Source organism: Anabrus simplex, chromosome 13 (genome assembly GCF_040414725.1).
Source record: "Anabrus simplex isolate iqAnaSimp1 chromosome 13, ASM4041472v1, whole genome shotgun sequence".
NCBI classification, from domain to species: domain Eukaryota; kingdom Metazoa; phylum Arthropoda; class Insecta; order Orthoptera; family Tettigoniidae; genus Anabrus; species Anabrus simplex.
The window spans coordinates 48814363-48840851 of NC_090277.1; the positions used below are offsets into that span (position 1 = coordinate 48814363).

A 26489-nucleotide genomic window follows, 5' to 3' on the forward strand; every position below is an offset into this window, starting at 1 on the left:
CCAACTCCTAGGCCTTTCCTATATCATCGTCGCCATAAGACCTATCTGTGTTCGGTGCGGCGTAAAGCCACTAGCAAAAAAAAAAAAAAAAATACAGCTGGAAAATAGTAGGCACATTGGCATTAGAAAATGAAATAATTCATTGAAATTATTGATGAAATTGTCCGGCTCCATGGCTAAATGGTTAGCGTGCTGGCCTTTGGTCACGGGGGTCACGGGTTCGATTCCCGGCAGGGTCGGGAATTTCAACCATAATTGGTTAATTCCCCTCCCACGGGGACTGGGTATATGTATTGTCTCCATCATTTCATCCTCATCACGACGCCCACGTCGCCTACTGGTGACAAATCAAAAGCCCTGTACCTGGCGAGCCGAAGTCCTTGGACATATCCCGGCATTAAAAGCCATATGCCATTTCATTTCATTGATGAGATAGAAGATAGGCTAATGATTCAATGTACAACTGAGGTTAAGAAAGCACACCTCCTGTTACTGATGACCAGTTTGAAGTCACTAACACACTGCACAATTTTCCTCAAAAAATTAACAATCACCCAAATATAGCAGAAAATTATAGCAGGCAAACCATCTTATCCACCAGTATTTTTATGATTTGTTGGTGAACCAATGAAGGAAGAGATTAATGTTAACAAAATAAACATCTTTTTTTTGTACTTACCCGTTAATACCTCTCAATCCCTCTCTTAACTGGTATAGCAGTCCCCTTGAGAATCTCAACCAAATGTAAGGAGCTAACCAAGGCCACTTAATATTCCTGAAGGGCATAAAGTATGTTAACACAGATAAGAAGGTAACATAAACAACAGCTCTCAGCAAGATTTTAAATTAAAGGATCCCAGATGTTTTATGTTTCTTGGGAGTCAAACCACAAATTTCATCAATAGGTCTTTTTCTATGCGATTAAAATCTTACTTCTTTTCCCTGAATTCTCCAGGAAAAGCTGATGATAAAATTGGGCCTGGAGGAAATAATAATAATAGGCCTAATCTGATCATGCAGTTAAACCGATATTGTTAAAAACAGTAACATAACAGAAAGAAAATGAAATGGGAGTGCTGTGGTTACATATGAATAAGAACTAGAGCTTGTTTTGTCCAATTTTAGGCAACTATTTCTTAAGATACATGCAAGGTACTGAGTAGGCCTATATTTTTATGACATTGGAAGATATAAAAATGTTTCATGGTGCTAGTAATTGAATAATATAATAATTATCAGTTAAGAACTCCACGAGATAGAATCTACTGTTTGGCTGGAATCGCCCCACCAGATATAAGAAGAGAAGTTGCATCCATGAATGAGAGAACTAAAGCACTTGCCTCATGTGCACACCCATTGTATGGATATGAACCTGCCCACCGAAGATTGAGGTCTAGGAAGAGTTTCCTGAATACAGCCGAAGATTTAAACGAATCTGCTCAATCCACAAGGTTGAGATTATGGAGAACTAGAAATCCTCAACTTGCTGGTTGGATGTTACCAACTGAACATCTCCCTCCAGGACACAAGGAACAGTGGTCTACGTGGAAATCGTTGAACAGGCTTTGCACTGGGGCTGCTAGATCAAGAATCAATATGGTAAAGTGGGGCTTTCCTGGCACATCCAGACAATGTGAATGTTGTGAAGACCAAACCACAGCCCATTTTATGAACTGTAGTAAATGTCCTATAAGTTGCACAATAGAGGACTTGATGGCTGCGACACCTAATGACCGTGATTTGGCAAAATTCTGGGCAGACACTATTTGATATGTATGTCATTAAGTACCATTATGCTATGTAAAATGTATGCTTCTGATACAAATAAATAAATAAATTTTAATTACAGTAAAACCTTGTTAATTCGAAGTCGTTGGGACTCAAAAATCGGACTTCGAATTACGTGATTTCGAATTAACCGCCAATTCGCAATTCAAAAGTACCAACCCTCGCCGCGTTACGAAATATTCTAAGCCCGTTACTGCATGCAGTTAACCTTGATTCACAGGTTATACCTTTCAAATGCCATGAAAAAAGAACTATTTCCAAAATGTATCCAAAAAGTTGCATTTACAGTATTCAAATAATGCACTTGCATATCTCACTGGCAAATATAACCTACGCAACGAAAGAAAGAAAAAGAAAAGCACGATTCAAAGACGAGGAGAAATCTATGCTGGGTCCCATGTGCAAGTGCTTTATTCATTGGAATACTATACTGAATGCATTTTATATGCCTTGTATTTACACAGAAAGTACCCGATGCCCTTAAAATCAAACTTTCCTATGACTCTATCCTTGTACGATTTCCCGCCATGGCACTTTTCTCATACTTCAGAAATGTAAACACTTGCCGCGTCACAAAGTATTCTAAGACCCATTAATACATGCAATCTAAAAACAGATAACACAGGTGAGAGATTCAGAGCAATGATGAAACCTCAGCTTGAGCCTCTGTGGAATTATTATGATTCATGTGCTGAATATCTTGGAGGTGATCTAATTTAATCTTCATCTGTTATCTTCCCTTCTGTCATATAATTTATTACCGTAATTAAATATTTTGTTGGGATAAGTACTATAACTTAACTATGACAGTTTTTTATTTTAATAAATACTATTATTTTTCCTTTTCATATGTTGTTCTAGATGTGATTAATCCATCAGATGATCTTCTGCAAAAGTCACCAGAAGTCGTCCCCCAAACAGCCCCTTTAGTTAATAAGGTGGCAGAAGTGGTCACCCAAACACCCAAATGCAATAAATAGTGACTAAACTTCTGGTACAGTAGAACCTCGATTATACGTTCCCGGAAACTAAGTTTTCCCGTATTATCCGTTCAAATTACGTGGTCCCGCGAACATCCTAATTAAATCTCATTGTAAAAATCCTGCACTATCCGTTCCTCGAAGAAACTATTTCCCGGATCAACTGTCCATAATTCTCAGTCCCATTAACGCTAAATCCTCGATTGCGCGTGGTTTTTTTTCATGAAACTGTATCTCACAAAAGGGAGTCCCGCCATTGCGGTAATTTGAGGAAGTACTGTACCGTACCTGTACTCGAAATGCTATCGACGATGAATTTACATAAGGGACCATCTTAGCATCGCATTCAGGTTGAAGGCCTATTGTTTAGAGAATCCTCGGAAATCATAAAGCAGAGTGTGTCCACAACAATTGGAAGGAGACAAAGCGCATTTCGACAGCTCTAGTTGAAGACAGAACGAGTTTTGTCAAATGTTCATACTTGCAAAACATCTACATTATTGTCCAGTGTTACATGTTTAGTTTTTTTACTTTTTTCGAGTGTATCACCGAACAGGTTTTTGGCACTTCCCTCTGGGCACTGTATAGTCACTGGGCTTTCAGGCAGGAATTGAAACTGCTCCTTCCTAAGTACCGGTAACACAAAGTTAGTATTTTAATATTTATCGTACCTATACGATTATGTTATCGAGACCAGAACAGATGTTGTACCTTGCATACATAAAAATAAAATAAAAACACAGATCAGATGTAAGGCTTTTCAGGCTTTGCATACATAAAGCCATGGGAGGTTTTGGGATTGCCTATTACTGTTCTGGTCCTCATATAAGACTGGAAATTTCACGTTTTTGTGTTAACATGTTATAAAAACCACAGTCGTTTTATTTGCGCACATTACATTTTAAAACTTTGTATCATTTCGCACTCGTACCGACTTGTACAGCGAGCGCGTTTTCCAGCTGAACTCAAGGTCACGAATAACCGTAATTTTGGAAGTGTTAATGATATTTTTTCTCTTTCCAATTTGATTGTGATTAGTGACGGGCAGAATTAAATATAATGCATTCGAGAACTGTAGGATCAATACTTACATTCAAAACAATTCAAAACCATACTCTCGAGTTCAACATAACCTTTAAAAGTCGGTGTAGGCCAAATTTACTTGATACAATATTTCCATAAACTGACTATGAACAGTATACCGGTGACCAAATTACAATGGAAGATTAAAAAAAAGGGGATTTCGTCATCATGTTGGGTGCTTTTGTATCTAATGTGCTTTATTTTATTAGATTAGTGAATTAAAAACTACTTGTGGTCGATTGCTGTTTGGCTTAGCGTTACGGATACCTATTAGATTATTTGATAAAAGTTGCTGAACTTAAAAGTAGTTTTCAGAGGAAACTGACGAAGTTTCCCCGGTAAAACTGAATGTAAAGTTTCAAGATTTTTAAGTCACGTACCGCTAAATTAATGTTTGAAGCTGGCCCCGCGGTCTAACTTGCCTGCCTCTCACCCGGAGGGCCCGGGTTCGATTTCCGGCCAGCTCAGGCATTTTTATAGTACGTGAACCTTTTCTTGAGCCCTGAGCTCCATAGTGCTGAATGGGAACTATGGCTCAAGAAAAACTTTGCATACTATACCTGCATATGAGGGCTGGTTCCAGGTTCACTCATTCTACGATTACCTTTAATTGAGGAGCTATTAAATGGTGACATGGCGATCCCGGTCTAGAGAGCCAGGAATAACGGCCGAGAGAATTCGTCACACTGACCTTGCGTCGCCTCGTAATCTGAAGGCCTTCGGACCAAGCAGCGGTCGCTTGGTAGGTGGAAGGCCCATTGGGGCAGTAATTTGGTTTGGTTTAGAGGTGTTTTTAAGATTATAAGTACACGTATTTCACTTTTTTTTTTTAATGTTTAGCCAAATTGTTGATGGTTCATTCGTTCCCAGATTTTTCGTTTTCCCGTGTTGCACGTTTTTATTCGTGGCCCCTCGAAAAACGGAGAATCAAGGTTCCACTGTAATGTTATAAGAAGGAAGAGGGCAGCAGAGTGCATGGCAGACAGAGTAATAAACAGAAAAACCACTAAAGACAAATATGACCATGAAATTCATGAAGAAAAAAAATTATGAATATTGAGAAGGCAGTAAAAGCAAGGGAGGAGGAAACCAATATTTTAGTGTTGGACCATGTGATAAGATGCCATAAACCAATTGAAAGTAAACTTGAAATAGAACTATAGAGTGCAAGATGAAAAGACAAATGAAATTAAACCAGTTAGAGAATATTAAGGTAGAAAATGAACTTAAAACCTTAGATCTTAAAATAAAGCAAGCACAGTATGATCAATTAAAGTGCAACATTGACATTTAGAAGCAGGGCAACAACGACGTTAAATAAATTAATTTTCTCTACTACAATGTGTTATATTTTTCATTAAAATGTAGTGTTGTACAACTGTATTTTTTTAACAATATTTCAGTCTTACCTCAAGAAGGTGGTAAACCTCACTGTCTGGCAAAGGTGGGTCAATGTTATTTTCTTCAGGAATAGCTTCAATGTCAAACTCTTGTCCATGTTCATCTATTGCTAGGTTATGTAAAACAGCAGTAGCCACAATTACAGCAAGTGCTGTTTCCAATTTAATCCTCAGGCCTAAAGATAAACAAGGAAATCTCGTTTTCCAGACACCAAATGTATGTTCCACAGATACTCTTGTTCCAATAAGAGCATGATTATATCTCACTTCACCTTCAGTATTAGGATTGAGAAATGGAATCGTGAGATATGGACGACAAGGGTAAGCACTGTCACCAAGTAAAATGCCTTCAAACTACCGAGCTTCAAACCTAGCCCTGATATGGGAGCTGTTGAAGACTGTACTGTCATGAACAGACCCAGGAAATCATGCAACAATATCCTTAATCTTAAATAACTAGTCACAGACCACTTGAACATTAATGGAAAAGAATGCCTTTCTGTTTCTATAAAGTTCACCCATATCTTTGCTCGGTGACTGAACTGGAAAGTGACTCCATCAACACAGCCTAATACATTAGGGAATCCACTCATAGAAAAGAAACCTTCCTTTACCCTTAACAGTTCGTTCTTTGATTATGGCATTCGTACGTAAGTAGGCCTCAAACTGGCAATTTCGTGAGTTACCTTCATAATTACTCTACAAATTGTGCTTTTATGGACACAAATCTGATAAGAAACAGTAGCATAAAAACGTATTGTTATTAATATTTGTTCAGAGGGGAAACTGAAAACTTCTGTTTGCACAGAATGCAAATTATTGCTATAACCTCAACCAAATGCATGACAGTATCTTTATGTAGTCTGTATCTGTCTTTGAATTCGCTTTCACTATACATAGTTACAATATTAGGCCAATGCTGATATAATCGTGGTCGTTCTAAAATGTTGACAAATTCTATAATTTCTTCGTCGGAAGAAGATGAGAAAGCCGTGGAAAATTTTAACACAATATTAGCTGCCAATACTAAAGTACTGCGCACAAGCCCACCAAGTTAACAAATAGATATCTCCTGCTCAGGACCCTCAAAGTTAGCAGGAGATTTATCGAATCGATAGATGTATCTTACGTTTGTGCAACGCCAAAACACAAGTTAAACATTCAATACCGCTATAGGTTCGATATCTCACGTTCCAGAAACCGGGCATAAGTAAGATTGTTATAAATATAAATAACACAACTCTGTTAAAAATTGTTGTTTTTAACGAAACTTCATCACACATCACACATAGAATGCAAAGCACATTTAGCTGTCTGTTTCTTATAATATTCATTCTTGATAACAATGTTCAGTTACACTGACTTCCTAGCATCAAGTCTTCGGTAAACAAAGATAATATATTTATTTTAATATTTTCTTCTTTTGATGATTTCAGGCCGCCAGTGAATGGGATGGGTCTCTTCGGACTGAAATTTAAAGAAAAGTAAATTTAATTCATCGATGTCGGATAATGTGTCTATGAAAAATATAGTCATACTCCCGCATTCATCTCCACATGACGATAACAAACTGCTACTTACAGCTGTTTCATCTTCTTTATAAATTTTAATTGTCTTGTCAGCCTCTGTAGTTATGAGTCGACTCCCACTCTGGTCGAAAGTCATGGAGAATATTCCAGATTCACTGTCCATAGAGCCTGGCTGAACTGGAGCCTAAAATAAAAATAAATCAAGAATAATATAAGTAACTTATAGGAAAGGAATAAAGAAGTGTCAAATCAAGTCAGAGAGAGACAGAAATACGAAGGACACACATATAATACGACACACGCAATAATAGGTCAGTATGACAATAATTGAAATTAAGAGGGTTCCTCCTATTCAATACAAAGATATTTATTAACGTGAATGAGTCACATATCGTTCACATGAGGTACTAGTTTCGGCACTAAACTTGTGCCATCATCAGCCAACAAGTCAAATCGGGCATACACAATATAACACCTGCACAGATGAATATGAAATAAAATATGGTACATGATTATGTTGCATTTCAGTTTAAAATCCATTAAAATGACGATGACTCCATTGTATACCCATGACTGATGGATGCGATCATGAGGTTGAGGGGCGAGGCAGAGGGGAGGGGTAGAGGCGGATCAACTGTCACAGAGCTAAGGTGGAGCAGAAGGATGTGGTACTGGGGGTAAATGCTGTGGATATATACTGTGTATGGTTTGAAAGATCGAATTGTTTTTATGCGGTCTAATATTCCCTAACCATTTAAGTAAAAGATTGTAAAGAATATTAGATTTCTCGGAAATTTCATTTAAATTATAGTTAGTGTTGAAATATTGATCACAATCAATGAAACAATTTTTGACAATGTTCATGATTGGCCCTTTGTTTACTATTTGAAGTATTACGTAGTGTTACAAAAATGTTGCAAAAATTCGGGCTGGGAAGAACTGGGAGAAAGGAGACGAGCTGCTCGATTAAGTGGTATGTATTACAAGTAACAACTCTCATTATTGTTCCGTATTGAAGATGACGTTAGGCATAGATATCAAGGATAATTTAATAAAAAACCACCTATTCAATACTTTCCATTGAATAGGTGGTTTTTTATTAAATTATCCTTGATATCTATGCCTAAGTGGTATGTTCCGAGCTGTCAGTGAAGAGATGGCGTGGGAGGACATCAGTAGATGAATAAGTTTGAGTGGTGTCTTTATAAGTAGGAAAGATCACAATATGAAGATAAAGTTGGAATTCAAGAGGACAAATAGGGGCAAATTTTCGTTTATAGGAAGGGGAGTTAGGGATTGGAATAACTTATCAAGGGAAATGTTCAATCATTTTCCAATTTCTTTGCGATCATTTAAGAAAAGGCTAGGAAAACAACAGATAGGGAATCTGCCACCTGAGCGACTGCCCTAAATGCAGATCAGTAGTGATTGTTGTTGTTATGATTAGAATCGTGAATGTGTTGGCCTATAGCAGAAAACTTGTTATATCTTACTGCGTTGACGTGCTCTGAATATCTGGTTGGCATCTTCACTTCATTACAGAAAATGAGTAATGAAGTAGTGCAAAATTTGTTGGAAGATGAAAGCGACGCATCAAAATTTGAGGTTACTGAGAATGAAACAACAGATTCAGAGTCAGATTTTGAATGTTTATCAGCTATTTTTCGCATCAAATATCACAAAGTGAAAGGTGATGACGAACCTCCCATAGAGCAACCTATCATAACAACATGGTCTACCGGCACGCCTCCAAATGATTGTATGCCAATACATTTTCCCTAATATTTTCAAAAATATACCTCTCAGATTGATTAAACTTTCGTTAGTGCATTACAGATACATACATTACTGACAATCTGTATATCTCAGTTTATTTGTGACATGTTCCAGTTTAAGAAGATGTACAATATTAGAAGGATCCACCTTTCAATACTTTGTTGTAAGTTGAACTAAAAAGAAGTCACAACTTGTTTATTGGGACCGGTTTCGACACATTACAAGTGTCATCATCAGCCAAATAGTAAAGTAGGGCAAGATATAAAGATCTTAAAACAACTAATACATTGAACACAGGCAAAAAATTAACATTGATTCATATCGTAGCAATTCAGTTAATGTCCAAAACACAATGATCGCAGTCAAGAGAGTAAACAGAACATCATTGTCTTGCGCAATAATTCTTATGTAGAATCGTTGCTAGGCAGGTCTTGTAGGCATTAGTTTCTCAGGCCGAAGAGTAAAAGGTGACGTAATTGAAGTCTTAGGATAACAGTGTAGGATTTAATTTTGTCAAATTCAAAGTAGACATATAAGTTTGAGAATAATTTAAAACATTTAAAACATTAAAAAGAATAAAGCCAAATAAAAATATATTAATAGGAAGAAATAATAAAAGAAAATTGCAATGTGAGGTTCAACTCGAAACAACTTGCTGTAGTAATTGATAGATGAATGGGAGATGATAAATAGAGAAAAGGTTGGGGAACGTTTATTAGAGGGTGGTGGTGGTGGTGGTGGTGGTGGTGATTATTGCTATTAGAGGAAGTACAAATGGGTAAATATCTTCTATAAAACACTAAACCGAGGAAAAAAGAGGAAGAGGTCCGACACTTCGAAAAATGAAGATATCGGTAAAGGGAGACAAGGGCCACGAAGGGCGTGAAAATGAAAGACTCCCTAGCCCTCGCAAACCTAATAGCGTCGGGGTTGGAAAAGAACAAGAGTTGACCAAGGGAGGTCGGACAGGATAGAAGAAAGTGAGGAGCCTGGCACAAGTAAGTGGAAGCAATGCCAGGACTCAGCTAAGGGCCCCGTGGTCGCCAACCCACGCTCCGAAGTTCAGAGACCCTGGGGGGTTAGGGAGTGGGAAGGAAAGGAAAAATGGAAGGGATCCGATATTTCGAAAAATGAAGATATCGGCCAAAGGAAAACAAGGGCCACGAAGGGCGTGAAAATGAAAGACTCCCTAGCCCTCGGAAACCTAATAGCATCGGGGTTGGAAAAGAACAAGAGTTGACCAAGGGAGGTCGGACAGGATAGAAGAAAGTGAGGAGCCTGGCACAAGTAAGTGGAAGCAATGCCAGGACTCAGCTAAGGGGCCCGTGGTTGCCAACCCACGCTCCGAAGTTCAGAACCCCTGGGGCTTAGAGGGTGGGAGGGAAAAGGAAGAGAAGGGGGGGGGGGGTGTGGGGGGAAAACTAAGGAGGATCAAAGGGTGTGTTGCGGAAGGGGGAAGTGGCATAAGAGGGTATTGTGTAAATTGTGATTGATCTCTTACTTGTTGACTTCAGGTTATTTAAAATGGAGATGAGAAAATCGAAAAGGGCATTGGGCTTCTCTGAAATATCATTCAGATCAAGATTTGGATTGAAAAACTGGTCAAGGTGTATAAAACAGTTTTCAGTAATGTCTAGGAGAGGGCCTTTATTCAGAGTGCTGAGAATTTCAATATCCTGGTTTATTGTAGTGAAAACATGTTTAGTGTCATGTATGTGTTGTCCCACTGCCGAAAATCTGTTGTGCTTTATTGCATTAACGTGTTCAAGGTACCTAATTTTGAAGTTACGACCAGTTTGACCTATGTAAGAAGAATTACAGTTGTGGCACTTAAAACGATATACGCCTGATTTAGAAAAGACACTTGTTCTATTTATGGAGTCGGAGTTATGTAATAATTCAAGGTTTCTATTATTAGTTCGAAAAGAAATCATGGTATTATGTTTTTTGAAGACATTAGCTATACTGTAGGTATTTGTATTGAATGTGAATGTGGTGTAAGCAGCTGGTTTAGGAATATCTTTTAAGAGTGTTGTGTTAGGGCGGTGTCTAAATATGTTAATGATTTGTTCAATAAAATATGTATTATAACCATTAAATTTGGCAATGGAGCGGATGATGTTTAGTTCTTTATTTAAGTTATCTTTTGATAGTGGAATTTTGAAGGCAGGTTAACCATACTGTTGTATGAGGCACGTTTATGTGACTGTGGGTGAAAAGAGTCTTGTTTTATGGTATTAGCTGTATGTGTGGGTTTTCTATAAATCATATATGATAATGAGGAAGGTAATCTGCTATTAGGTTTGCGAGGGCTAGGGAGTCTTTCATTTTCACGCCCTTCGTGGCCCTTGTCTCCCTTTACCGATATCTTCATTTTTTGAAGTGTCGGACCTCTTCCTCTTTTTTCCTCGGTTTAGTGTTTTATAGAAGATATTTACCCATGTGTACTTCCTCTAATAGCAATAATCACCACCACCACCACCCTCTAATAAACGTTCCCCAACCTTTTCTCTATTTATCATCTCCCATTCATCTATCAATTACTACGGCAAGTTGTTTCGAGTTGAACCTCACATTGCAATTTTCTTTTATTATTTCTTCCTATTTCTAATATATTTTTATTTGGCTTTATTCTTTTCAATGTTTTAAATTATTCTCAAACTTATATATCTACTTTGAAAATGACAAAATTAAATCCTACACTGTTATCCTAAGACTTCAATTACGTCACCTTTTACTCTTCGGCCTGAGAAACTAATGCCTACAAGACCTGCCTAGCAACGATTCTACATAAGAATTATTGCGCAAGACAATGATGTTCTGTTTACTCTCTTGACTGCAATCATTGTGTTTTGGACATTAACTGAATTGCTACGATATGAATCAATGTTAATTTTTTGCCTGTGTTCAATGTATTAGTTGCTTTAAGATCTTTATATCTTGCCCTACTTTACTATTTGGCTGATGATGACACTTGTAATGTGTCGAAACCAGTCCCAATAAACAAGTTGTGACTTCTTTTTAGTTCAATTTACAACGAAGTATTGAAAGGTGGATCCTTCTAATATTGTACATCTTCTTATTTCTCTATTCAATACGGAACGATCATGAAGTTTTTAACTTTAAATGTTCCAGTTTTGTGTACATATGATTGAAAGTTTTTTTTATTATTTTGAATTTAGGAATTACACTTTCTGAACACTTCTAGTTAAAACATGTATGTGCTATTTCGTCTCACCACTACATTCCTCAGTGCATTAGCTTTACGTAAATCTATAAAAATATGTACATTTATTTCATATCTTGCGGATATTTTGTATTTCATTTAGGCAGGTAAAAGTTGCCAAATATGTCTTCCACCACAAGATTGAACATTGCCAGTTCTAGGGTTAATGTAAATAAAATTTGATTTGGGAAATGAAGCTGGTTTCTTGCAACACACTTAGTTCCCATCTTTCCTCCCATCCTACCTGATGTCTCCCACACTCTTCTAGTCATTCTCTCCTGATCACATATCCAGCAAATCTTATTCTATATCTAAGATCGTTCTCATGTTTCGGTACAGTTCGTCCCTTCATCCTCATTCCCACCTTTCACTTTTTTTTTTTTGTTCCAGTATCTCTCTCACAATTTTTCTTTCTTCTTTCTCCATGCCTTTGCAGAGTCATCATCTCGGCCGCATACAGTTCTGCGTTCCTCACTGTTGCCTTGTACATCCATCACTCCTCAGCCCCCGATGAGCCTGTTTCTACTTCCGAGCTTCATCAGGAGTGCGGGCATCAATACTCATTGAGGGGCCATCTTGACAGATCTTCCCTTATACTATACTTATCCAGCTTTCTTCTTCTCCTAAACTTGTCCCACATTAAGAATGAAAATCTGTCAAGATGGCCCCTCAATGAGTATTGATGCCCGGCTGAGCAGGGGTGTCAACTCCAGAGGTGCTAAGGTGCTCGAACACCTCCCCCCCCCCCCCACACACAAACAGAAAAAAGAACATACCAAAGGAGGTAATAACAGAAAAAAATAAAAACGGGGGAATCTTAATTTTTCATCGTAGTTCTTAACCCGAGTAATACCAAGGTATTTTTTGTCCTGTGTATTACCAACAAGGAGAGGGAGCCACAAGTGAGCTATATACACATTTTTAGATGTACATCAGAATGTTTTTTTTCCGCCCTGAGAAGATTTACCTGAGCAGTACCCAGACGCAAGGAAAACTGAATGACAATGCATGTCTATCACAAAAAAGGAAAAGAAATAAATAAAAATTGAAACTCGAAACTTTAATGAAAATTCTAAGTTCCCAAGGAGGGAATTAGATATTTTTCCACCAATAGAGCATGTCAAAAATCAGATCAGACGTAAGGCTTTTCAGGCGTTTGCTCTATTAACCAGCGTTTCATCTTAGGTCTGACACCAGACTCATCAGAGTGGGATGTGTCAGACCCTACCCACTGACGCTGGGGTGTATGCAGGTGCTTCTGATAGGTTGTTATGATAGGTTGCCAAAAGCTTCTGATCAGTTCACCTGCATACACCCCAGCGTCAGTGGGTAGGGTCTGACACATCCCACTCTTATGAGTCTGGTGTCAGACCTAAGACGAAACGCTGGTTAATAGAGCAAACGCCTGAAAAGCCTTACGTCTGATCTGTTTTTTTTTTTTGTTTTTTTTTCCCTCGAAGCTTTGGCGAACATTTTCATTAACAATCGACTGTTCGTAAGAACTGTATCTTTATGAGTGAAAACTAGAAATTCAACAAAGATTTTAAATTTTGTACTAAAGACTTTCATTTATTATTATACAGTAGACTCCCTCTAGTTTGGCTTCGGTTAATTCAGCCGCCAGAAAGTCCGGCCGGTACCTGTCCTTGAATGAAGAAGGAAAAACGAGTCACACTGACGTAAGTGCAGCTTTAAAATCGGCAGCAACTTACATCAAGCAGCAGACCGAAGCAAGAGGCTACAGCAGTTGATGTAATGTTTATGAAGAATTGGCGTGATTTTGCCTCTAAAAAAGCAAATAACACAAAGAAAAACAGAAAATATGGCTGATTTCTTTTAATTTTTGAATTCTGCAGAGTTTATAACACTCTACTATACCGTAATGGGAGCTCCTTCTGTTTACGATAGTCTGCAATATTTATATGAAGTGTTAGTGTACCGTTACACATTAAATTCTGAGTTTTTGTGATATGTTTTTCTGCATTTAATTTTCCATCACGAGTGTTCATCTCTCATCGGGAGTGAAATTCCAATAGTGTACAGAGACATCATAAAGACAACATCAACTTATTTCGGGTGAGTACACTTGCTAAAGACATACTAATACTATTTGCCTTATAATTGGTTCTTTATTTATGCACTGTATTTCACTTAAGCTAAATATTGGTATTTATAGCATACTGTCGGTTAGTCCGGCCTTGGGTCTAGTCCCGAAGTGGCTGAAATAGAGGGAGTCTACTGTACTATTAATAAGTGCCAAACTTGAGCCATTTTACTTTTAAAAACTCAGTTTGGTATCATTCCATGAGAAAACTAGACTGAAGCTTAAGATTTTAGAAACAAAATTTGTATTTCTTCTTTATTCACTCTTTTAATTCACATATATTGACAAATGTAAAATCTCTTACATTTTCATGATGAAAATGCCTTTACATTTTATGTCGACTGTATGTGGACTTATTTGGACTTTTGTTTGTACTTGTTCACTGTTGTTGAAAGAGTGACTTACAAAAACAATAGTTCATGTTTTTCATGAAATACTCCTCATTCAAAAAACCTAAAACTTCCATTTTCCTGAAGGTTAGATTTCGACATATTCCGAGGCCTTTGCCACATTCCGGGCTATGAGTTGGAGCAATTTTCAAAACCCGGTGCCCCTGGAGCTGTGAAGAGATGGTAGTACAAGAACTAGGATTGATGAGGAGAGACTATGGGTTGATTGCAGAAACGACGACTAGTTTTAAACCTTACACAACGTCTAGCTAAACAACATCTCAGTCGATCACAATCTTCCATTGCATGAACTATGTTTAGCTAGACACCATTTAAAGTTTCAATATTGGTTCAAAAATGGAAATAGAAGTATCTTCCATACAACTCTTTGCTTGTCGCAACCAATGAAAGTTGCCGGTGCATGCACCAAACGTAGTCTTCAACACATTACTCAAATATGGCTACGCAAGAGCAAGACTTGCCCACAAATAAGAATTTCGCTTTCGGCGGAAATAAAATCCCATAATATTATCGACACTAAAGCAACACACCACCCTACGAGGAAGTGTAGCTTTGGTTATAGTGTTGTTACTGTGAGTGTAATCTAAATAGATTCGGCGAAAGGAAGATGAAACAACTTACTGTGTAACCAAAAGAGTTGTATAGGCCATATAGATGCAGCTTGCATTCTAGAGATCATATGTTCAAAACTTACTATCGGCAGCCCTGAAGATTGTTTTCTGTAGTTTCCCATGTTTACATCAGGCAAATACTGAGGCTGTTATGACCAAAGCTTTTCCTTCCCAGTCCTTGCCTTTTCCTATTTCATAATTGCCAAAAGCTTACCTGAATTAGCGTGATGATTATCGGCCAAAAAAAAAAAAAAAGATGATGTATGCGACAGCTCTCTGATGAGCGGGACAAGTTATTCTGATATGGATGTAGATGAAGTGACCTATAATTACAAGAAAATTATCCCAAATACAGTACTATAAAACATACCGGTAGCCAAAAATTGTAGTCAAGTTGACAGTAACCGGACTGTCCTGTGTCTCATGTGTTTTATGGTACATAACCTCTAATTCTGATTCACTCCTAAAATTTGAAGTTAATCAGTGTTTTCAGCAGTGATTAAATATGCCCGGTTGAAGATCAGTTTTAGACAGTGTCTAAGTAATAAATAACATCTTTGCAATACGGCAGCCATACTTAGATGTTGTTTAATTGTAAACATTGTCTAAATACTGTTTCTGCAATCGGCCCCACCTATTTACAGATGGCAGTGTATGAACATTTGATATAAAATCTGGGTTAAGACAGGGTGGTGTTTTGTCTCCTCTTCTTTTCATCACTGTGATGAACGAGATTCAGAGAGAAAAGTTCACCAAACCATTGGAGGTAAGAAAATGAAAGTTATCTTGTTCGCTGATGATATATGCTTGTGGGGAGACTCTAAAGAAGACCTTCAAGAACAAATAAACTCCTGGACAGTAGCTGCTAAAGAATATGGACTCATCTTCAGCCACGAAAAAAGTGATGTTATGGTCATGAAAAGATACAACCAGTGGGACACATTGAAATGGAGGGGAAACAGCTACACATGAACCATCAATTCAAATATCTTGGAAGTGTTATCTCTGAAACTGGTTCTATAGAAAAGTAAATTTCCCACAGAATTCAGACAGGTAGCAACTTCTACAAAATAGTTAAAGACCTAATATGGAACAAGAAAATACCAACAAAATGTAAGAGAGTCATATATGAAACCTATTACATACCAATCCTGACCTATGGTTGCGAAACATGGACCATGAGAAATAAAGATGTTAGTAGAATCCAGGCAGCAGAAATGAGATTTGTCCGTAGCATGATCGGTAAAACACGGAGGGTCAGAGTCCGTAATGAGGAAATCCGCAAGCAGGCTCAGGTTGTAAGACTGCAGGACAGAATAACAGCGAAGCGACTGAGATGGTATGGACATATGCGACGCATGGGAGATAACAGATTACCAAAACAAATGTATGATCTAAAACTTGAAGACAAAAGACAAAGAGGGCGACCAAGACTCAGTTACAAGGACACGGTGAAGATTGACATTGAACAGCGAGGACATACTTTGGAAAGCATCGAGGAAGATGGGAATTTCAGAGACCGAAACTGGTGGAGAAGCCTCGTTCGTCAACCCATCACTTAAGATGGAACGACGTGGTATATGTATGTAGTGTATGAAGATGTGAAGACTGTCCTCGTCCTTTTGTGTACTAAGTTTGTCCTCATCTCCTATGTCCGTTGCTCCCTCTTCCTATACTGACCTGCCACTGTTTTTGTCCTATATGTGTTCCTTTCCTACACATTTACACTTTTTTTAAATTTGGTGATGAAAAGTTGGGGTATGGGTATTATTTGCGTCAATGCTGGTACAGTGTTCCTAAGAGAAATCTGAAAATATGTATTTTTCCGCCCACTAGCAAATGTGTTTCCGCTGCAGCGAGAAGCGTGCCACGTACACATTGCGTTATCTGCACGGAGTCATTTTAAGTACAGTGAGTTTTTCTCATCGGTTGGCCGGCAGGCGCGCCCAGCTTATCTGCCTCCCACTGACTCATCACCTCCCGTCACAGCGCAGCGACAGCACAGGAACGCCCGCACTCCGCAGGTCAGGTCCGTGCTTAGAACGTGTATTAAGTGTTGATCTGTCCCTCCAGCTGTTCTTAAGTTGTGAAGTATTACTTCGGGGTATAATTCTCAGAATGCCTCCACATGTGTACATGGTGAGGAAATGGTATTTATGTACGATAATTATGTGAAAACAGAGTCTTGCAGGGAAGTCATTAGGCAATTTGTAACACAAAATCCATGTGTACATCCTCCGCATAGAGAGACCGTGCGGAAACTTGTAAGAGGAACTGGTTCTTTACTCGATAAGAAGCGAAGTGTTAAAAAACGCATACTTATGAAATTGCAGAAAGATCAATCATATGCCTACAAAATCCCTAAGACGATTTGAATAAGAAGCCAGGGTTTCGAAGAGCTCAGCATCACGGGCTACGAAAACGTTAAAGTTGAAACCATACAATTCAGGGCATTTTTTAAGACCGTGTTATTAGTATGGACTTATGGCTGTCACGGTCCCCAGATTTAACTGTTTATGACTTATTTATGAGGGAGCTTAAAAAATAAAGTGTATGCAAGAAACCCTCACACACTGGACAAACTGAAAGAAGATGTCAGAAGAGAAATAGCCTCGATTACGGAAAACGAACTTATGTGTGTGAATAAGAGTTTCCTAAGAAATGTGTGGATGCAGGAGGAGACCATTTCCAACATCTCCTGTCATAAGGTACAAGATTATTTTAACATTTTCTTAATTCTTAATTTTAATTATTATCTCATGTCATGCATGGATAAAGTGAGCAAAACGCTGTCCAAACCCACTGTAGTAGCCTGTGTTTAGGATGGATGGTGTGATTTCTCATTATAAGTTGTACGCAGCAGAAGAATAGATCCAAGTTATTGAAGAGGCAGAGCAAATTGGTAGTTGTGATGTGGAAAAAAAGTACAATATGGACAAGATTTGCGGTAGGGAACTGGAGGAAAAATAAAGCTCATCTTGTACAGACAAACTGTAACCACTAGGCATTTTTTGAAGAAAGAAAGAAAGAAAGAAAACATTTTCTTATGTAATTCAAAAACAAGATTTGTGAACGTGTGACTGAAAAGAGACAGTTTGGATGTCAGTCATGAGTGAAATGTGTTCGTTGAAAGATATAGAAAGAAAATTAGAAATTATGGATTTCGAGGCTAGCCGTGACTGGATCTTGCATGTTCCTGAATGAAATAACTTCAGGTTTTGTAGGAAAACTAGCATTGCACAAGGTCTCATGGCAAATTATGAAGAAATGATTGCAAATTTCCACAGATCTGCTATCGGTTTGCACCAGAGAAATTCTTATTTAGTCTTGCAACTTGGTCTGTCTATATATATGACTTGAACTGACACTTGTTTCTTCCATTCCAATACTTACACAGAGCAGATGTCAGTATATTTCGAAGATTACGACGTGATGAGTTATTTAATAGTTTCATAATTTTTTTGCACTAGTATCTAACTAGTGTTTACAGTTTTCAATATAAATATTTAAATAATAATAACAATATAACATTATTGGCTTTACATCCCACTAACTACTTTTATGATTTCTGTAGACACTGAGGTGCCGGAATTTAGTCTCGCAGGAGTTCTTTAACGTATTACTAAATCTATCGACATGAGGCTCACAAATCTGACCACCTTCAAATACCACTGGACTCAGCCAGGATCGAACCTGCCAAGTCGGGGTCAGAAGGCCAGTGCTTCAACCGTCTGAGCCACTCAGCCCAGCAATATACATATTTAACAAAGCTATACAAATACCCCTTAGGCCTTGATTCCCTCGCACTCATTTTTTAGGCTGTTTGTACGATGAGTTCGCCACTCCCAAAGGCATTTTATTGCCTTCTGCCAGGTTCAAATTGGCCCGCCCCTAACATGGAGTCAGACGCTTTTTGTAACCACTCCTCTGGAGTTTGCCCCTTCCGCCATCTCCACTGTACCGAAGTCCAAGATGTTCTGAAGAAATGTACGAAAGTATTATATTCAACCTATTATGAACCCATACTAACCTATGCAGCTGGATCATGGACTACAAAAAAACGAGAGGAGAATAGAATACAGGCAGCGGAGATGAAATTGGGCAAGATCAGAAAGGATAGAATAAGAAATGAAGAGATAAGGAAAAGGACAGGAATCGTGAAACTTCAAGACAGGATAGAAACAATGAAGCTAAAGTGGTATGAAAATGTGAGAATGGGAGAAGAGAGAGTGCCAAAAAAAGCTTTTTCAGAGAAGTTAACAGGAAAGAGGTGGACAGATTCAGCATGGGAGTGCATAAAGAAGAGGGGAGGAAAACTGGAAGATGTACTTAACAAGGGAGAAGAGTGGTGGAGAGAAAGGCAGCGATGGAGGTCCTTGATTCACAACCCAACCCGGGAAGCTGGAAACGGGAAATGAAAAAGATGATGATGATACAAATACAAAAAAAATCAAACTTTCCCATCCTAAAATGAGGTGTGGGAATTCTTCATATGTATATGGTACTACTATAATTATAGAACATCTTTTACCTGCAGCCTCTGGAAGTTGTATCCAGTTCTCCAATCCCAGCAGTGAAGGGTACCATTGTCAGCTCCAGACACTAGAACACCCTCTGGATTTACAGCCAAGCAGTTGATAATAGCATTATGGCCAGGAAGGTTCTGAATAAATCTTCCATCAGGACATTTCCATTGTTTTATGTTATCAGGTGAAGCAGATGCAAACATATACCTGTCAAACATAGAAATATTATATCATAACAGGTACCTAGTAAAAACAATAAAATTTTATTGCACCTAATTGCCATAAAATGAAATTACATTTTTCTAATCCTTTCCACTCGCTAGTTGGGAAATTTCATTTTCAGCCCACTTGTGTTCATGTGTGTCAAAAATATGTGAAACTTATTTATTGCTTATGAACACACAAAACAGTATAAATAATTTATGAATACACTTATGCTTAAGTCTTATTGAGTTTTATAGTTTTTCAGTGCGTGGGACCCTTTGAAACAAACACCAGCGTGCAAAGCCAGATTATTTGAACACGTTTCACAAAAGTAAGTAGTTTCACGGTGCATTCCTTTCACTTTCCTATTGCTACACACAGCACAATCCTTATGCTTGTTCTTAGCCCACTGGTCAAGGAAGTGTTGTCTTCCATCCAGTTTTTCTGCTTCTTCCTTCTCTGTGGCAAATGACGACGAGTGAGACCGTTTCTTCGGAACTCGCTGATCACCTATCAGCTGCTTCCGGAATCTGAGATGATCCATGGGCTTAGCTCTAAACTTCGTGTTCTGTCAGTAAATTATGTATTAATTTACAACATTTTCTTCCACTATTTTAGAGTTTTTCTTATGAATGAGTAAGTAGCGGAAAACTGATCGACTCGGTCGACCGCGCCCATTTCTTTTGTGTAATCGCACACAACAACTGGCTTCAGTGTGTCCTTTTGTTGGCCTCCTTTTCCATTTGAGCTCACAATTTGCGTTGCCATGTTATAACAAGTAGACAGCATCAAAACGACACGCTTGTCCTTCCAGCCTAAGACCATAACATCTCTTACACGATAAGCCTTTATCTCACCCACTTTCAGTTTCAGGCTCTTTCTTATATATGGTGGATTTCCTATCCTGCCAGGAATAAGTGTTTTTGTTTTTTTGCTAGTGGTTTTACGTCGCACTGACACAGATAGGTCTTATGGCAACGATGGGATAGAAAAGGCCTAGGAGTTGGAAGGAAGCGTCTGTGGCCTTAATTAAGGTACAGCCCCAGCATTTGCCTGGTGTGAAAATGGGAAACCACGGAAAACCATCTTTAGGGCTGCCGACAGTGGGATTCGAACCCACTATCTCCCGGATGCAAGCTCACAGCCGTGCGCCCCTAACCGCACGGCCAACTCGCCCCATAATAAGTATATTAATAAGGTTACATTTCCGTCTCGGAAGTTCCTCAGCCAAGCTGACACTGGTGTAATATCTGTCTGCGAAAACCTTGTAACCTTGCAGTACTGCAACAGCCAACCTGCCTATCAAACTGCAGACAGTCATTGTAGTGAATGTTTATCAGCATAATCTAGGTTATTCACAACTGCAGTAACTTGTCCATAATAAGGAATCAAAGAATGGAGGTACCCAGTAGCACTATCAGCCAGAACAAAAATTCTTATTCCCCACGTATGCTTAAAAGGTATGGTCAAATTTTCCACCTTTACAATACTGAACTTTTTTATTTAATTATTTAAATATCATTTTTAAAATAACGGAACATGTTTCATCTATCTTGTAGACATCATCAGCTGAAAAGTTTTAAGATTAAGAACAAAGGACAAGGATAAAAACATATTAAAAATCATTTGGATAATCGAATGTGACAGTCAAAATGTTGAAGAATATGCTGGAATGTTCTAAACACAACACTTGAATACTGTTAAAAGTGAAAATTAAAATACTGAACATTTGAGATGGTTTAATAAAATTGGTAATACTGCACATTCCACTTATGAAATCACAAACAGATATTCCGCCTACTTTTTTAAAATCAAGAATTGTTAACATCATCACGCCAACAAGACGAACTCAATATCATTTTACTGGAACCCTCACTCATGTTTAACATACGTTTAACAATTATCTTCATTCTACTGAACTAAACATTGTTTCATATCACCAAGTTTCTACTGACGCATCGGCAAACTGTATGTCAACACAGCATCATCACGTTAAGAAGGACTCTATTACCAATTTTTAAAAATTCAGTATTGTAAAGGTGGAAAATTTGACCATACCTTTTAAGTATACATACGACAATACGGGCTTTATAATGAAATTCATTTTATGCAATATTCCCCACGTCCCGTAACCCAGTTTGTTTGGAAAAAGGATATTCAATTGGCCCGCCATCGTCATTTGAAACATTCTGCCATAGCATAGCACTTGCATTAACGTATTTATCCGTATCACTTTCATCACCTGAGGATTGTTCAACGCTTGGTTCACCAGCACTAAACTCAGAAATGTCTGATGAATCACTGTCACTATTTAGCACTGTATCCTCAATGTTGCTATCAGGAATATGTGTACTTTTATCCTTCCGTAACTGACACGATCTACTTGATGCCATGATAGCTGAACTGGTGCACAACGAGAGTTGGGCTACATACACTCCATGGAATATCTAGCTGTACTGAGAGAAAGATTACTCGTAGATGTTCTGCAGTTTGACGAGAGAGTTCAGGACACATGCACCTACCTTTCTGCATAGGCATTTGTCGAAATGGCTCAACATTTTGAGTTTTCAAGCGGTCCGATATCCCCTGTCGAACCATTTATGTTTCTTCCGATAATGATACAGAGACATTGTATTATATCATCCAGAAACTTTCTAGACCCTCAACTGTTCTAACAATATAATAAAGGACAGAAAAAGTAAATTACTACACACGACAGATGAGCAATATGCTTGACGGGTTCAACACTTTACAGAAACGTTAAACCAGCCAGATCTGGCCAATACCTACGATTCTGGAAATGATACATGCAGGTAGGACACATATGTGATTCTGAGTTATGCTCTGTACGGCTGCAGTTCACAAAACACGTCAGCTTCACCTTACCTATGTTGCCAGATCTCTACTACTGTGAGAACAGCTGATGCAATACCACTGCAGCACATAGCCCTTTTAAAATGTGATACCGTTGTCAGAATAGTTAACGAAGCATGAGCGAAAACACATTCATAAGAACTTCAAAGACGCTGTATCCACTTGCTAACAACATACGACACTAAAACGAGAATATCCTCCTAATTCAATACAATAAATATTCCGTCATTAGACGGAGTAAACAAATTCAAACATGTTTCGGCTCGTTTGAGCCATCTTCAGTGAAAAATGAGGGGAGTTTGAAAGAATTTACATAATATAAGTTGAAAAAATGCTAAAAAACATAATGAAGGAGCAAATGAAAAACAAACAAAGAGAGCCTAGATGGAAACAAAATTAGCACAAATATACAATATTTACATCAATATGCGGAGCAAAAAACAACTCACTGCGACCAAATTCAGCGAAAAGGTGTTAATTTAAAATAATAATTGAAACTAAAAACGGTGTTAACCTAAGAAAACAAAGGAATGAAAAACAAATGATGCAGATGGAAATGAATAATAGTAGCACATGGTGAGGTTGTGGACCTCATAGTTTACAAAATATTGTTTAGTAACAATAACAAAACAGGTTGAAATTGTGCACAACGACAGGTAGCAGCGAGCCTAACGAGGTCATTGACAGCAGAGAGCAGAACACGTTTGTTTATTCAAACTAGTACAAGAATACTTCGGTCAAAGTTAAATTTTGGCAACCAGTCGAGCTGAAGAGTTTGACGGTTAGAAAGCGACCAGCATGGTCATCGCGTGACCAATAGCAGAGTAGCAGATTGACAACAAGAAAGGAAGGAGGACATATTGTTTGGGTTCAGACCAATATCACATCATTTTAATTTTTGGATAAATTATATGGAATGAAGAATTGGACGAGATTAAGAGAAGATATTCTGATATGAGAGGTCTAGAAAATTATAGCAGACTTTAAGAAGAAAGAAGAGAGCAGAAACATTTTAAAGGATAACTAATTTTATAGATGTTATTTATTATTTTACGAATTGATATTTATTATTTATGATTTTAGTATAAAGACTATTTATAGATGTTATCCATTATTTTACAAATTGATTTATTTAAGGATTTCCACTAAATGACAAGTAAATGTTAAATTTAGACAAGAAGAAATAATTATTCTTTCAGATGTAAATAAGGACATAAATTAACATATAGAGATTAATTTAATAGATTACATTAGTTAGGAAATTTCCAGTAAAATCTGCAGCAAATGACATAGTAAATAGGAAAGGTGAAACTAAGAGAAATTGTTGTAACAATTTTCAAAATTCATATATACTTGTTATAATATACCATTGTACCATAGTCCAGGGATCAATTAATGTTTGGCACCGCTGAAGAAGAGAGCGGTGGTTCTCGAAACATGTACATGTACGGTAATTAAATAAAATGTATAAGTATTGACAAGGCGGTGAAAATATTTTACAGAAAGTTGTACACCAGATGTATCGTGACATAACTTCACATGTTTTGTTACACAAGACAGATCAAACAACACACAAATAATAAATGATACGACCATGATTTATACCAAATAAAGTCCATACATAACTATATAGATGATGATAATAAAAATAATACCTAGTTATCGAGCTTGATATTTCCACTATTTATCCATGGCTTTAGAGAAATGTTTCCAAGTTATACTAGTCCATTACACTTGCATCAAGTAAAACTACAGCTACATGGAACTATTAAACTTATAAAAAACTATAGGCTATTGTAAAACAACGGGTGTATCTAAATTATACCGACCAAAAAAATCAGGGCTGCTCTTCGTGTTATATAATGAACGATGGCGGAATTAGATAGGCATAGAAAATAATGAGGTTACTCTGTTACTTCCTGGGGCACGATTCAAACTGAACTCGCCGTATTTGGTGTACCAGAGCACAAATTGCTGCCCACTGTTATGCTTCAGGGAGGGGAAGTGGTGTGTATGATAGAGACACAGATAATGCTCCGCGCAAATGCACAACTTTCTCGCTTGTTTAGCACGGTCACTTCCCAGCCTTAGTAGGCAGTATACAGTTTGTTTCTTGTTGTCCATATCAGGTACAAAGTTTGCGGTATAAATTGGTGAGAATGGCTCAGTTTCGGTACACCAACAAAGAAATGGCTGATATGCTCCAAGCCTATGGGGCAGCAAATGGCAATGGGAGAGAAGCCGGGCATCCTACCTTTTTTTTTTTGCTAGGGGCTTTACGTCGCACCGACACAGATAGGTCTTATGGCGACAATGGGATAGGAAAGGCCTAGGAGTTGGAAGGAAGCGGCCGTGGCCTTAATTAAGGTACAGCCCCAGCATTTGCCTGGTGTGAAAATGGGAAACCACGGAAAACCATTTTCAGGGCTGCCGATAGTGGGATTCGAACCTACTATCTCCCGGATGCCTCTACGCGCACGGCCAACTCGCCCGGTCCGGGCATCCTAATCACCGCCAACCTCATCATTCAACCTTTGCGTCCCCTGGCAGGTGACTGCGCGAAGGAGTTAATAATTTTAACCATAATGGTCAAGGAAGGACAGAGGGAGGAAGGAACCCCTCATGCGAAAGTACTGCGCACATTTCAGCATCGGTTTAGTGTCAATATTTGGGCCAGGACTGTTGCTGACTGATTTACTTGGGTCGTATGTCCTTCCTTCTCACCTGAACGGTGAGGAATGCTACCGTTTCTCGGTAGAACCACTGCCTGAATAATTGGAAGATGTTCCTGTGGCATACCTGCCAACTTCACAAAACCAAAAATTGGGAGATTTTGATATGAAAATCAGGAAAAACCAGGAGATACAATTGGTCAAAACTGCTTATTCTTTAAGTATTGTGCAATACAGGAGTACAATAGTACATACAGTATCATAACACTTATTGTCTCAAAACCCGACTGTTGCTATACGAGGCCACAAGGCTAAAAATTACACATCTCTGTTGCCTCACAGGAAATATGTGAGTGAGATTATCGGTCTCTGATAAGCCTTCCAAAAATAGTATGAACTCATGCTCCACACGTGTGAAACAATCATGCACTTGGATGCCATTACTTAGCAAATGCATAGATTAATCTACATTGCATCAGGCGCCCACATGGTTATACGTAGCGCAATGCTATTTTTATCAAGTAATAAATTAAAATTTGCCAGAATGGCTCCAAATGGCTCCTAAAATCTCTAAAAAAGTCACTAGTCGCTATCTTTGAAATTCTGTCACTAAATTACTAAAATAGACCCCAAATCAAGTGACTAGTCTTTAGAATGGACTAGACTGATGTGAAATAATACCAATATAGTTGGTCCGTTATTGGACATTATAAATTTTCCAGCTAACTTAGCACACTGGGGCGAAACGCTGGCAACCAGGATTGAGTTAGCTGGAAAATTTATAATGTCCAATAACGGACCAACTATATTGGTATTATAAATTTACTCATTCGGAACAAATATTTCAGGTTCCCTATGGAAATCAACATCTTTATCATAGACTGAAGTGAACGAACACGAACATAGCACACAAAAACCAAGAGATTTCCAATCGATATACACGTCACCATATACATGTATTTATCGTATTAATAAATGTCGATATTTCATTTGAAAGCGGCCAATGAGCAAAAGTCATCTGGCCACTGGCGTACAATGCTCAAATCGTGGGATTTGAAAACAAATGTTTGAAGTTCACAAAAAGAAAATCGGGAGAAATAATAGAATAATCAGGAGGCGGGAAGAACTGTTGAAAATCGGGAGTCTCCCGTTTAAACCGGGAAAGTTGGCAGATATGCTCTGGGTATTTGGTAGCAAATATGGCTGTGTCGTAATTGTGCTCCACCACACTTATATGATTATTATCCAGGGAGATGGGCAGGCCGTGGTGGGCCAGTTAAATGGCCCATGGACTTTTCTTTTTACG

The 26489-nt window shown here is 38.1% G+C and overlaps 1 protein-coding gene across 1 annotated transcript in view; it reads right to left on the reverse strand.

Annotated features, from left to right (window-relative positions):
- Positions 1-6478: 6478 nt before the first annotated feature.
- The window catches only part of Tango4 (transport and golgi organization 4), a 51595-nt gene continuing 31584 nt past the window's right edge, over positions 6479-26489 (reverse strand). Inside the window, exons 8-10 of the mRNA XM_067157425.2 lie at positions 19439-19640; positions 6833-6964; positions 6479-6718 (exon numbers count right to left, since the gene is read on the reverse strand). Coding sequence (XP_067013526.2) covers positions 6659-6718; positions 6833-6964; positions 19439-19640 — 394 coding nt within the window. The 3' untranslated portion in view covers positions 6479-6658. The remainder of the gene's footprint in view (positions 6719-6832; positions 6965-19438; positions 19641-26489) is intronic.